The 14,779-nt window shown below is 32.7% G+C and overlaps 1 protein-coding gene across 1 annotated transcript in view; it reads left to right on the forward strand.

Annotated features, from left to right (window-relative positions):
- The window catches only part of LOC115888873 (WD repeat-containing protein 81), a 39,058-nt gene that overhangs the window by 23,150 nt on the left and 1,129 nt on the right, over nt 1–14,779 (forward strand). The window contains exons 16-27 of the mRNA XM_030908743.1: nt 274–468; nt 532–717; nt 767–923; nt 5,050–5,261; nt 5,326–5,732; nt 5,790–5,940; nt 7,870–8,145; nt 8,204–8,401; nt 8,463–8,659; nt 8,723–8,923; nt 11,384–11,542; nt 12,616–12,713. Of these exons, the coding sequence (XP_030764603.1) occupies nt 274–468; nt 532–717; nt 767–923; nt 5,050–5,261; nt 5,326–5,732; nt 5,790–5,940; nt 7,870–8,145; nt 8,204–8,401; nt 8,463–8,659; nt 8,723–8,923; nt 11,384–11,542; nt 12,616–12,713 (2,437 nt within the window). The remainder of the gene's footprint in view (nt 1–273; nt 469–531; nt 718–766; nt 924–5,049; nt 5,262–5,325; nt 5,733–5,789; nt 5,941–7,869; nt 8,146–8,203; nt 8,402–8,462; nt 8,660–8,722; nt 8,924–11,383; nt 11,543–12,615; nt 12,714–14,779) is intronic.

A 14,779-nucleotide genomic window follows, 5' to 3' on the forward strand; every position in this document is an offset into this window, starting at 1 on the left:
TTTAAATAAAAAATATTGTAATATTTGAGGGGTGGTTTCACCCCCTTGGAACTGGAATTTCGAAAAATCTCTTCTTATCGAACCTCTACACCCTAGAATCAACCTGTATGCCAAAATTGAGGTTCGTACGTTGAGTGGTTTGAGCAGGATCGTGATTAATCAGTGAGTCAGTCACTTAGATAAATTGTTAACTTCAATAATATTAAAAACTTTTTTTAATGAAATAAATGGATTGGTTTTAGTTGAGTTTGTTGTTAATATTAAGGTTTTCAGGTACAAAATTGTCAGCAAAAACACTGCTAGACTCGGTATTGAAGCTCTACGAACAAGAACCTTCAGAAACTTCACCGTATAATGGAAAAATCGCCAAAATATACCATCACAGCTTTTTGTTGAGGCTAATGGTACGTTTAGGTCTAAAATGCTTTTTGGAGAACTTTGTTACGCCACTGGTGGAGGCCGTTGGAGGTAACCAAACGAAATACGAGTCAAATTTCATGCGAAAATCATACAATTCATTTTTTTTATCAGGTTATAAAGATTTTGAGAAATTAGATTTTCCTTTCCACACTCATAGCGAGAAAATTTTGAAAAAAACGTCTCATTTGAAAAACATGGATTCGATGAGTAACGAGTCCAGTCCCACTTCTAGTGATAAGCCTGTAAAAGTACAAAATGACGCAGAATTAAAAAAGGATGAAGACATTTTTGAATTAGGTAAATTTCTGTAATATTTTGAGTAAATCTGAAGAAAAAATCGTTTTAGATGAGGAAAAAGATTCGGAGAACCAAATGAAGAGCCTGATTGAGCATTTGGAGCTGAACATAACCTCAGATCTTCCGTTCAACGTTTCGGCTGCTGAAGAAGCTTTGGATGCAACTCTAAGTGAAAATATGGACCAATTAAGAAGCCTTGAGGTAAGGTCTCTTAATTACATGAGTTTTTGAGGGTTTTTGACCCCCCCTTTGATTCCCTCATACCGTGCTGGCAACTGTTACTTTTGGGTCGGCATTTACATGTGTGGAAGTAAATCGCATAGGGATCTTATTAAGTCGGAGTGAGAGAAATGCGACCGACCAACGCGACAACAAGTAAAGTAAAATCACGATCGCCAAACCGTTTATTTTTAAAATACTTTTTTTTCAAGAGATAACTACAGTTATTGGCCATAAGTGGATGAACTTTGTTAAAATAATGGGTTTTTCCTAATATGTTAAAATTAAAATTTGAGCCATATTTACTTTGAAGCTCCAGTGCCTGCATGTAAAAATAAATAGTATTGTTTTTTTTTAAATGTTTTACTTGCAGTAAAAATTTAAATTTTAAAAAAAAAAAAAAAAAAAAAAAAAAAAAATATTTATGAATAAAAAATCTTATGTTAACAAAAACTGAAAAATTAACTATAATTTACTTGAAGTACTTAGTGTAATAACCCTTATTCTTAATTACTTTCAGAAATCGCTTAGGCATGGATCCCAAAAGATTTTCAATTAATTTATAAAAAAAAATCGATATTTTTCCCAGACTCTTCCAAAGCTGCACAATTTTTGCTTTATTTTTGAATTTGGTCCTTAATGTGTTGATCCAAAATTTCCATAAATTTTCTATTGGATTCAGGTCTGGGGATTGCGATAGCCATTTGAGAACAGTCACTATTTCATCTTCCAAAACCTTTTAACCAATTATGAGGCATGTTTCGGGTCATTATCATGTTGGTATAACTGGGTATTTTTCCCTCCAAACAAGATTGACCTCAGGTGCCAGTTTCCTGGTAAACGGCTCCTGTAGCCAAACCGATCCATTATGCCCTCAATTTAATGGAGAGTCTACAGAAAAACCTGTCACTCACGATTGGCGCCCCTCACGGTTTTTACAGTGGCTGCGTGTACTTTGGTGGCACCGTGTGTTGTGGAGAGTAATCTTCTAGATGTTGAATCTCCAATTCCATTTTTATCAATTTTGTTTTTTTTTTTTTTTTAAATCAATTAAAAAAATTGTAAAAACTCTTTTTTCCATTAAGTCAATAAGCGTCAAAGCTTTAGATATTCCTGGGTAAATGCTAATCGGCCTCAAATTTTTTTTGATAGCATTGTTTCGGGCTTACCTCGAAAACAAACTTTGGTCAACCACTTGATCGTCCTTACTCATCAGGATAGCCTTCTTCTCAAGTTTTAGCTTTTTATCTGCTGACGGCAAAATGGAATCTTTGGAAAAGAAAAATTCATATGGCTTTTTATCATATTGAATCAACCCTTAGTCCTGGTTTTCTTTTTATAGAGACATCTCTCTCATTATATCTCTTTAAAATATAATGTACTGCTGATTTTCCAAGGCGTAAATGCTTAGCAATTTCCGATTGCTTCAAACCATACTTAAAAGCATTCACTACTCGAAACTTAAGATCTGCAGACAAGTTAATTCCACGTGGCATGATATATCACAAGGGCTTCAAAATGTTTTAAATCAATTCATAAAGAAGAACAAATGAACCAATTGATTTTAAAAAATATTTGTTCATCTACTCTTGTCCAAGACAAAGTAACATTTGCCACACTCCCATTCTTATAAATGATAAGACCATATAGAATTTATATTTGTTTTGTAGCATTTTAAGATGAAATTGTATTAAACTTTAGCATAGTGGTAATATAATTCTTGATATTTAACACCTTCAAACTGATTTCTCTCAGCAACTACGGGTACCGGGTTCATCCACTCTTGTCAATACTGTAGATAAAGGTTGTTTTTTCCATTCAAAATTGTAAACCATTCCATTTACTTTAGAGCACAGCAATTTTTAGCAATCGCGTAATTTTTTATTGATAAAGATTAAAGAAAATAAAAATAAGAAAAAGAAAATAAATATGCAGCAGAAATAGCAATGTCGTGCAACTGAACGAAGGCAATACATCGATAGTAAAAGGATGATAAAAAACAAAATTAACAAAAAAAAAAAAATTATAAAATAGAAACAAATTTCTTGCTAGTATAGGTATAAATGAGAAATTATATAAGGTATCTTGCCACTTAACTGCTTATTAAGAAATTTAATTATACGCTGTGTTTGTCATAATGATCAACCTGCTCTCACTACCGGGTTCGGAGCCCTACTCCATAATCAGGTGAGCGCTGTGGGCAGATCCAACCAAAATGACAGACCACTATGTCTGTAACAGAGAGAAAAGGTTAATCCGACTGATGGTCTGCCAAAGCGCACCTGAGTTTGGTTAGATATTAAATCCCGAACGGAAGATAGCGGCCTGCGTGCAATGGTAAGTTTCGTACCACCGGGCGCAAACATCGATAGTAAAAGGTGGTAAAAGGCTTTTTTTCAGCCAAAGCCACAATTATAAAATAGAAAACAATTTTTTTTTTTTATTTTTTTTACATAATAACAAATTATATAAGGATTCTTGGCACTTAACTGCTTATATACAAAATTTAATTCATCACGCTGTTGTTGTCATTTTGTGGATCAACCTGCTCTCCACTACCGGTTTCGGAGCCCTACTCCCACTATCAGATGAGCTTGGGTCGATTCCACAAGACCCACAACAACTAGCCGGGCCGCGGAGTAGTTAATTTCGACTTGTCGGAAAGTTTCGGTTAGATATTAAGTCCGAACGGGAGATAGCGGCCTGCGTGGAATGGTAGTACTTTCGTACCACCGGGGCGCCGGCTATCGATGGTAAAAGGATGGCAAAAGGCTTTTTTTCAGGCAAGCCAAAATATGAAAAATAGAAAAAAAAAAAAAAAAAAAAATACGTATGACTAAAAATTATATAAGGATTCTTTGCCACTTAACTGCTTATATAGAAATTCAAAAAAATAAAAGTTATCTGAGAAAGCCTAGGCAGTCCTTGGAGACCTACGCACACCAAAATACTATATGTCACCAAATCTTTCTATAAAAGATTCATCCCTGTTGGAACTAAAAGAAGACAAGGACTAAGGTAAGGAAGAAAGCAGTATAATGCTATCCATGATCTTTCCCAACGACGCAGTCAGGTGGGCCGCAAAAAAGACCTCTAGGGGGGGGGATTTGCCTTGACAGTTCTGTTGACACAATTCATTGATGATCTTGACACAACATTTTGAGGACTTTGTTTTTGGAACAATGTTTGTGGATTTGTCCAGCTCTTTACCGGGCTTATTTTTATTCGGTTATGTTATTATTATCATGCTACTAGTGATACTTGTATAAAGGTAGTAATCTAGATGGAAATGTGGCAGAGACTTCAAATTAACAGTGACACTACGCCGGCCATTGAGTTGCGCGATGGTATTGAAAAAGACTCTAAAATAGTATGGTTGTGTAGCGTGCGGTGTAGATCTCGGCAAAAAATTGAGTGAAATAATGAACAACTTTTCGCTAGTAATAACTATAATAATTAGCATCATAGTGTAGTAAACCGATCATTTAAGAAATCACGTTAAAAATTAACTAAATTATATATTTTTCTTTTTGCATTTACTTTTATTTTATTACTTACTTGTCAAAGAATTAAAAAATGCAAGATTTAAGATACTTCATGATTTGACTTACCCTGCTTCAGTAGCGTATATCGGAATTGTTTGTGTTAAATAAATACTTTATTATAACTTATCTATTTATTAGAATTATAAAATATTTATAATACAATTTAATTAAAAAAAAAAAAAAAAAAAAAAAAATAAATAAAACACAAATTATATCTTACACACCAACGTCTATACACCCTACATCATAAGTTTTAAATTTCACATTTTAAAAATAATTTATTTTTGTTTCTAGAAAAACTAGATACAAAAATGCGCGGGAATTTAAGTCGGCCATATTGAGGCCCATCGCGGTGTACCTAGATTTTTGTATGCTAGTCTTCTTAGTCTTCTTATTCAAAGGATTCATCCAATAAAACCATCACAATCCGGCAGCGCTGTCACCATCGCTTGTCACTCAAAGTTAATCACGTGCATGGGAAATTGTTTTGCGATTACCATAGTTCTTTTGGTTTCGTTCAAGATTATTATTTAAAACCCCGAGATTTTTTCAAATGAAATGTTTTTAGGCTTGGTCCTGTTTTGATGTCGCGATATCTGTCGAGAAACCTCCTGAGAATGTTGACCCTGTGCTACGTAGGCAAGGAGAATTTGACATCTGTCAATCCAGAAAACGGCGCAAACTGTAAGGAGGAAGTCACAGAATTCTCTATCACCTCTAGCAAGGTTGTTGGAGACGACAACGCCTGTAAAGTCTTGCATTGTCTGGCTAACATAGCAGGTAGATTTTTATTTTTAGTCATATACAGGGTGTCTCACTTTAATATCTGTCATGTATTTTCTAGGTCTATACGGGGAAAAACTGATTCTATTCCAATACCTTCCTCACATGACAGAACTGGTAGCCTTGTGCAAGAAACGTCTGACTCAGACCCTCGAAGGAGGGCTAATATCCTGTTTCGCCCTGTTAAAACACATAGTACCCTACCTCAGTGACGCCACATTGATGGATCAGCTCCAAGAAATACTGACAGGCATAGTACAGCCTGCCGAGAGTTTGCTGGGATCCACCGAGTTACTTTTCCCTAGCGGTCGTACTGCTAGGAACGCCCTGGCAAGGAAATTCGTGGACGCCCTGTATGTTCTAGCTGTGAGGATAGGAGCGGACATGACTAGGAAGTACCTGGCCGTACCGTCTGTGCAGAAGTTCTTTTTGATTTTTGACAAGGTGTATGGTAGAAATAATGAAATGGTAAGTAAGATATGCTCTATGTTTTTTTTTTTATTTTTTGTATTATGATTTTTTTAGTCAACAGATACAGGGTGTTATAGAGCTACACCTGAGTCGTATGGATCTATAGAGCTGTCAAGTACTGTCAAAGCTGTGCCAGTGCCTCACGTTAGGCTGAAAGATTCGGAATCATTTGACAGTGTGTCTCCTACACATACATCGAATATAGGTAAAAAAATATTCTTAGTTTTATGCAAGGTTTTTTTTTATTTTGGCTTTAGATCTATGCCTATGAGTATTTTTCGCGATTTTTTTATATTTTTTGTTAAATATTTTAAAACATTTTTAGAACTGCAGATTCGTCTACTACCAGTGGCGTTCTATTTTATCTTCATAAAAAAGGTTTTTGGTTAATCATTTTTTTTTCTCAAAATGTTTTTTTTTTTATTTATGTAAATATATACTTTTTAAAAAAAAAAAAAAATATTTACAATTATTTATATTTTTTTTTTTTTTTTTTTTTTTTAGAGAAATAAATAGCCAAAAATTTGTCAGCGGGCGGCAAATAAGGTGAGACAGTGCCTTCTATTAAAAGATCAGCCTACGGGCGAGATTTATGACGTCACGCTAGTTAGCATTACACGGATTAAAAATATTTGTAGAATACATGGAAAACGTAATTATTTCCTCAGATTTTTGGTTTTGTATTTTAAAAATGATTGTTTAGCATGAAATTATATACATAATATACAGTTAATTAACTACAAACTATATACCTATTTATTAGTAATAATATACTTTGGCAAATAAACTATGAACCATATAAATGCCGCAAATGTTTTACAATGTACGAATAATGTATAGGTACATAAGATAATGGGTTAAAATGTAAAGTATATTTTAAATTTGGGGTTTGAAAATCGATCTAATTTAAAACAAAAAACATTTCAAATTTTTTTTTTTTTTTTTTTTTTTTTTTTTATTTATTTTATGATTAAAATTATATGTAATATTTTGCAGTATCTGAATAAATTCGAAAAATTTTTTTTTAAATATTTACAAATAATACAATATTATCTAAAAAAAGGCGTCAGCGATGGCTATGAAATGAAGAATATAAGAATATAGGTAAAAAAATAATCTTAGTAATCAAGCAAGGTGTTTTTTTTTATTTTTTTTATTTATTGGTATTTTGTTCGATTTTTGTTTTTCGCCGATTTTTATTATAGTCTTTCTTAAGATATTTTACAGAACATCTATGAAACTGCAGATTCGTCTACTACCAGTGGCGTTCTATTTTATCTTCATAAAAAAGGTTTTTGGTTAATCATTTTTTTTTCTCAAAATGTATCACCCTGTATGTCAAAATATATACTTTTTTGGACATTTATGTATTTACATATTTATATAAACTTCTAAGGCCTTTGAAAATGTGTAAGAAATAGCCAAAAATTGTCAATTTTTTCGACTTTTTTCCATGCATGTAGTTGTGAAAATTGGCGACTTTTGTCATGTCACTGATTTTGTTAAAATTGCTGTTATTTACTGATTAAAAGTCGTAGAAAAAGTAAATATAGGCCATTGTAGTATTACGAGAACAATAATGGATGTAGGAGACGTTTTAACCATCATCAAAAATAGCTCAAAACAAGGGTCCAAAAAATTAATTTTTGCACAAAACCAAGATATCTAAGCCTTTAAAGGTGTATATATTCTGAATCTACATAAAATTTCCTACAAATACTGAGAGTTTCGTAATTTTATGGCTATGGTTACTATTTTTCTAAGGCTTTTGAAATTGTGTAAAATAAAATAGTCATTTTTTTGAGTCGTGAAAATTGGAAATTTTGGTCGTGCCACCGATTTTGTTACAACTGCTGTTATTTACCGATTAAAAGGCATAGAATAAGAAAATATAAGCCATTGTAATCTTACGAGAACAGTAATGGATGTGAGAGACGTTTTAACCATCATCAAAAATAGCTCAAAACAAGGGTTCAAAAAATTATTTTTTCCACAAAACCAAGATATCTAAGCCTTTACAGGTGTATATATTCTGAATCTACATAAAATTTCCTACAAATGCTGAAAGTTTCGTAATTTTATGGCTATGATTACTATCTTTATAAGCATGAACGCTTTTTTTAACACATTCTAGGAGAAGAAAATGTCCAGGCTTTAGCTATGGAGGAACTAAGAGATGTTTTTACCCTAGAATTAGCATACAGGACGTACATACCGTTTCTAAAACATGTCGGTATAAATTCCCTAGAAATATCACTAAAAAACCATGACAGAATACGAGATTTGTGTAAAAACTATGAACAAAATGCCAAAACCTCCTTGGAAGGGTCTAAAATGATATTGTCTGACATCAATTGGAGTCAAAGTATACCGCCCTCTAGTAGCATAGGAAGTAACATTAATTTAATAGGTAAAATTTCATCACGATATTGAAGTGTATTCAACCTCACAAAAATTATTTAATGAAGGTAACAGGATAGACGTTCAAGCCGAGACGTCGGAACCGCCAAAAGCGAACGATTTGCTGAGTTTGGTCAGCAACAGGATGGAGAACAACGCCAGGCATTTAAAAGGCAACTGGTTCAGTTACTGGGCTCACGAAATAGGCAGACCAGAAAAAGATAATAGCTTTAATTTCAACCAGATCAAATTACAGACTTTTGTAGGTAAGTATTGTGTTATCTTCAAAATAATATTGAATTTAAAAAAAAATGACTTTATTTTAAGGACATACTAATAGTGTAAAATGTCTGTACATTTTGGACAACGAGAATAGTTTTATGTCAGGGTCTAGAGATAAAACTGTGAAACTATGGAGTCTAAGAAGTCAAGGAGATGGATCATCTACCTCAAACTGTCAGTGGACCTATACAGCTCACAAAAAGTCAATTTTGTCTCTTACTTTCGTTGAGAGCACCAGATTGGTAACACTAAATTATTTTTTTGATTAAAAAAATATTTTTAAAGACATTTAATTGTAATTTTAGGTAGTTTCTTGCGATAGCGTGGTACATCTTTGGGATCCCTTCATGGGGACTGTCCTAAACCAGTTGGAATCTCCCAAATTTTCTCCTGTCAATGTTGTCAAAAGCATGCCGTCACCTTCGAGCTTGGTATTTTCGGCAACAACCGAAGGAACTATCAAGGTTATTGATACCAGATTAGCCAACTATGTTTACGATTTAAAAGTAAGTGGGGTAAGACGACTTTATTTTCTTTATTCAGCTCATCTAGGCATTCTTAAAGAGTCTATTACGCTATACTGTACAAACACACGTGCTTGGATTAAGGCTTGATTAACGTTTGCAGATCCTATGTTATAGGGCTTGTTTCTCTCTACAATTTCCTGTCTCACAATGTACCGTTTGTGTCCGGGAAGGGTTCATAGTTTAATAGATGTCGATTTTCGAAAGAAATCAGTACATGTATATTATTTCGTATATTTTTCATTTTATTGATTTTATGGAAAGCACTGTTCATTAAAATGTTGTATCCTATGTTATAGGGCTTGTTTCTCTCTACAATTTCCTGTTTCATAATGTACCGTTTGTGTCCGGAAGGGTTCATAGTTTCCATGGGCGCCGGACAGGGGGGGCAAGAGGGGGCATTTGCCCCCCCCCTGGATCACTGAAACAATAAAAATAAAAGCTATCTTCTTACATCCATCTGTAAAAAAAATAATCATTATTATGAAATTGTTAGGTGTTACCTGTAAAATAAAAATGTGGTAATTATTGGGAAAACTGGAAATCGTCCGATTTTACCAAATTAGTATACACACTATTTCGTAGATTACGAATCTATTTTATTCTTGGCGATCTCTTACCGTTTTTCAGAAAAACGGGAAAATTATTTAAACGTTGAATTTTCTTTATTTCGGCCCTATAAAGTAATAATTTCACTATATTTTCATTATATTATAGTTTATCTAAAAGCCACACTTGATTGGGGATAGAAAAGTGTCCAACATTTTACTGAAAAACACTTTTCTTAACAAAATAACAAAGAAGAATTGAGACCAGATGGAAGTTTGACATTTTGATATATCCCTTCTTTCTCTCTCCTATGTAATAAGAGAGACAAATTTCTAGAACCTAATCTAGAAATTTTAAAATTTAACGTTGTCATATCTTCTATTTTTTCGGGTGATTACGGATTTTAAATAAATTACCTATTATGAGATCGACTATAATTAAATATACACCTATATCCACAAAATTACGCGGAAGAGTTTTGATTGCATTAGTTTTAACTTCTTTGCGGAGGGTTAATCTTTTTTGTTAATCTAATAATATAACAACCAAAGATTAACACCCTCTGCATGGAAGTTGTAACCAATGCAATCAAAACTCTTTCTACAACTCGTCGGTATAAATAGTCAGATCTCGTTGGTAAAATAGCAGTTATGGAAAGGAGCCGTTCTTCTGGCGACCGCCTTTCGTAATTCCAGAATGAGCGAAAAAACACGCTAAATTTAGGTTTAGCATTGGCAACGTTGCTTTAAATGCCAGAAACACATAACCGTCCTAGAACTGTGATGCGTATGCGCAGAAGGAAATATGAAGACATTATTTCATTTGCGCATGCGCTGCAGAGTAGCCTGAACGGTTCAGAATCGTAATAACAAGAACCCGAAAAAAGCTATAATCTAACATTTTCAGATTGTTTACAAATTTATTTTAGCAAATTTTCCTCTATTATGCATAGAATTGGTTAAAAAAGTAACAGAAAATAGCAAAAACATTATTGATTATTGAATACCTAACAAAATATGTGCTAGAAAACCTTAAAAATATTAGAAATTAAGAAAAAATTCGATATTGAAATTATTTTCCGTTTTTCTGAAAAACGGTAAGACCGCCAGAAAAAAGTTCAGATACGTAATCTACGACTTCAAAATAGGGTGTATACCAATTTTGGTGAAAATCGGACGATTTCCAGTTTTCCCAATAATTACCAAAAATGTCAATTTTTTATTCATTTTTACCTTGCCCCCCCCCTAAATTTCATTCTTCCGGCGCCCATGATAGTTTTATAGTTGTCGATTTTCGAAAGAAATCAGAACATGTATATTATTTCGTATATTTTTCATTTTATTGATTTTATGGAAAGCACTGTTCATTAAAATGTTGTATCCTATGTTATAGGGCTTGTTTCTCTCTACAATTTCCTGTTTCACAATGTACCGTTTGTGTCCGGGAAGGGTTCATAGTTTCATAGTTGTCGATTTTCGAAAGAAATCAGTACATATATATTATTTCGTATATTTTTCATTTTATTGATTTTATGGAAAGCACTGTTCGTTAAAATGTTGTATCTTATGTTATAGGGCTTGTTTCTCTCTACAATTTCCTATCTCACAGTGTAACGTTTGTGTCCGGGAAGGGTTCATAGTTTCATAGTTGTCGATTTTCGAAAGAAATCAGTACATGTATATTATTTCGTATATTTTTCATTTTATTGATTTTATGGAAAGCACTGTTCATTAAAATATTGTACCCTATGTTATAGGGCTTGTTTCTCTCTACAATTTCCTGTCTCACAGTGTACCGTTTGTGTCCGGGAAGGGTTCATAGTTTCATAGTTGTCGATTTTCGAAAGAAATCAGTACATGTATATTATTGTATAGACTCGCGTATTTTTTGAAGGTTACAGTGAATCCGTCTGGACTTATCCGGTGTCTGGCAATAGGCCCTTCCGGATCCTGGATAGCAGCCGGACAGTCTTCTGGATCCATTACAGTTCTGGATACCAGGAAGGGTTTGGTGGTATCCAGTTGGAGGGCTCACGAAGGAGAAGTATTACAGGTAATGGAAGGTATCCATAACGAATCCATAAAAAATAATAGAGAAAATTTTTAGAATTATTTTTAATATATTTCAGTTTCATTTTTGTTAGATCATCTTTGCTATAGACTGCCAGAAGTTGACGTCACGTTAGTGGTCGAAGTTTTAGGCTTCGCCCTTTAGCGTGACGTAACGCTGGTTATTCTAAATCTTAATATACAGGGTTGTTCACCACATACGACACGGAGTATTGTAGCTAAACGATGAGATTTTTACAAATTGTAAGTTTGGGGTTCGTTGAAGGACCTTTAGAGCTACAATTTAAAAATATTTTTACAAGATACAGAGTGTCCCAAATAAATAAAAAATATCAAAGTTGTATTTTTTTATATGGAATGTATATTATTACATTTTTAGTTTCTACGATACGGTAAATTCCTGCGAAAAATTTCTACGATACAGTTCTACAATACGGTAAAAAATGGTATAATATAATTTGATAGACAATTAAATTGTGCATTTGATTCTCATAAAATATACAGGGTGTTCCATTTAAATTAAACAAGTTATTGCCGTTTGAAGATAATAATTATTTAAAATAAATTTTTAGACACTCTGTATAAGGTAGTATTATTTTTATTATTGCAACACAATAACTGATCAGTAAATAAACTTCAGTAAATATTTAGTATTAAAAACTTTGATACCCTTGGAGAAATGAAGCCTTAAAATTTTGACTGCAATTTCACAAAATTGAAAATATTTCAAAAACAGTAAGGTTTAAGTATAATAAATCTTAATCAAATTTACCTTTATTTTAATCGTAGAAACTAAAAAACTGTAATAATATACAGGGTGTTCCATTTAAAAAAATACAACTTTGATATTTTTTACTTATTTGGGACACTCTGTATCTTGTAAAATTATTTTTAAATTGTACCTCTAATAGTCCTTCATCGAACCCAAAACTTACAATTTGTAAAAATCTCATCGTTTAGCTACAATACTCCGTGTCGTATGTGGTGAACAACCCTGTATATATTTAGGATGGTCATGACTGTGTACTTTTATTCTGTCTCATATTTTCTTTATAGATGGTGGCTCCAAACGATGACACGCTGATCTCTAGTAGTTTGGATCAGACGATCAGCGTGTGGAACGTCAACGATGGCAGATTCAAGCATCATATGAGGTGAGTGCACAATTCAACATTCATCATATTTGTTCTATGATTGCAGTTATTGTTTTGTTTATATTTCGTAAAAAAAATATATACTGATGGGTACTAATATAAAATCACGTGATCAAATTGATTTATCCGCTCTTTGGACAGTCGAACTGTCAGTATTCTTCAAAATCATTGTTTGTGTACATTTAGAGAAAATTATAGTAATGCTTTGTAGATAGTTGCTTTATTACGCTGTGTATCCTTGTAGAAAATCACATCGATTGGTTGAGGTTAGTTTATTGTTGATACATTTGAATAAGAAGACTAAGGAAGGAGCAAATCAAAAATCTTAGGTACACCGCGATGGGCCTCAAATATGGCCGACTTAAATTCCAGTTTATCAGTGCCGTTCTAATTTTATTTAAAAAATGTGAAACTATGATGTAGGGTAGACGTGGGGTAGACTCAATAATTTGTTGTTTTATTTTACGTTGTGAATAAATGTTGGTAGTTATTAAAATTGTTATAAAAATATATAATTCTAATAAAAATAGATAAGTTAGAATAAGTATTTATTAACACAAACATCCGATACGCTACTGAAGCAGGTAAGTCAAATTAACGTATCTAAATTCGTTGACATCTGATCTTTGACAAGTAGTAAATAAAAGCTAAAATGCAAGAAAAATATAGATTTAGTTAATTTAAGTGAATTTCATAAATGATCGGTTTACTACACGTATGTATATTATATAGTCACTTACTAGCGAAAAGTTGTTCCATTATTTCACTCAATTTTTGCCGAGATCAACAGCACGCTACACAACCAACTATTTTAGAGTCTTTTTCGATAAATCGCGATAGTCTCACTGTTAATTTAAGTTCTGCCACAATTTCCATCTAGATTTACCACGTTTATACAACTATCAGTAGTAGAATAAATAATAAATAACATAAAATAAGCTCCGTAAAGACTGACAAATCTACAAAATTTCAAATCAAATTCAAATGTGTCAAATGAATCGTCAAACAAAACTGTCAAGGATCCCCACCCTAGAGTGCTTTTTCCGCCCACCATGCATGAATACATGGATAGCATTATGCTCCTTCCTTAGTCTTCTTATTCAAAGGTTGATACAAATATAAAATTTATACAGTATGTCAAATTATTTTGACCACATATCGAAAAAAGTTTGATTGAATAATAACTTTTAAGAAGCTTAAACTATTTTTTTTCCAACAGTGTCCTAATTTTTTGAACACACTGTATGTTTATTTTGATTTATAAAAGTATCCTAGACTGTATTTTCATTACTTGCTTAGAAAAATAAGTAAACATAGAGCATTTAAAAAAATATTTGTTTATAGAATCATATAGTGATGTTGGGCACAGTGCGCGCTGAGTGGGCGTGGCAAGATCTAGCCAACCGAGTCAGAGCCCACCGAGCGTAACAGTTACATTTCCGTCACTAGAGTAGTAGGAACAAAGAACTTGAAGGAATTGGACCGTTGTCTCTGTTCATACTATCTTTACATTTATTAATTCTGATGCTTTCATATGCATCTAATTGCCTGTAATTTGAGACTTGTTTAATTAAGTTTATTTTAAATTATTAAGATCTATACAATGTTCTTTATCAACAATATGTTCAGCAACGCAAGATTTATCCGGTCTACCATATCTTATCTGAGCTAAATGTTCTTTAAATCTAGTTAAAAGTGATCTTCTAGTTTGCCCAACATATTTCTGATTACAATCTTTACAAGAAATTTCATAAATACTCGACCTTTCCAGTGGAGGTGTTTTATCCTTTGGATTAACTAATAATTGTTGTAATTTATTATTAGCACTATACACAAGTTTATAATTGACATTCTTAAAAATTCCTTTTAGACCACGGGATAACTCTCTATCAAACGGTATTGAAAAATATTTTGACGTATCTTTCTCCAATTGAAAAGTCGAATTTTCAGAAATCATTAACCTATACCTGGATTTTCTAATTATTTTATCAACTAGTGAAGGAGAACATCCGTTACACTCAGCTGCATTCCTAATGTAATCTCTTTCTATTTCATATCTTTCGTTG

This window comes from Sitophilus oryzae, unplaced genomic scaffold (genome assembly GCF_002938485.1).
Source record: "Sitophilus oryzae breed Bouriz unplaced genomic scaffold, Soryzae_2.0 scaffold_808_pilon_pilon, whole genome shotgun sequence".
NCBI lineage: Eukaryota > Metazoa > Arthropoda > Insecta > Coleoptera > Curculionidae > Sitophilus > Sitophilus oryzae.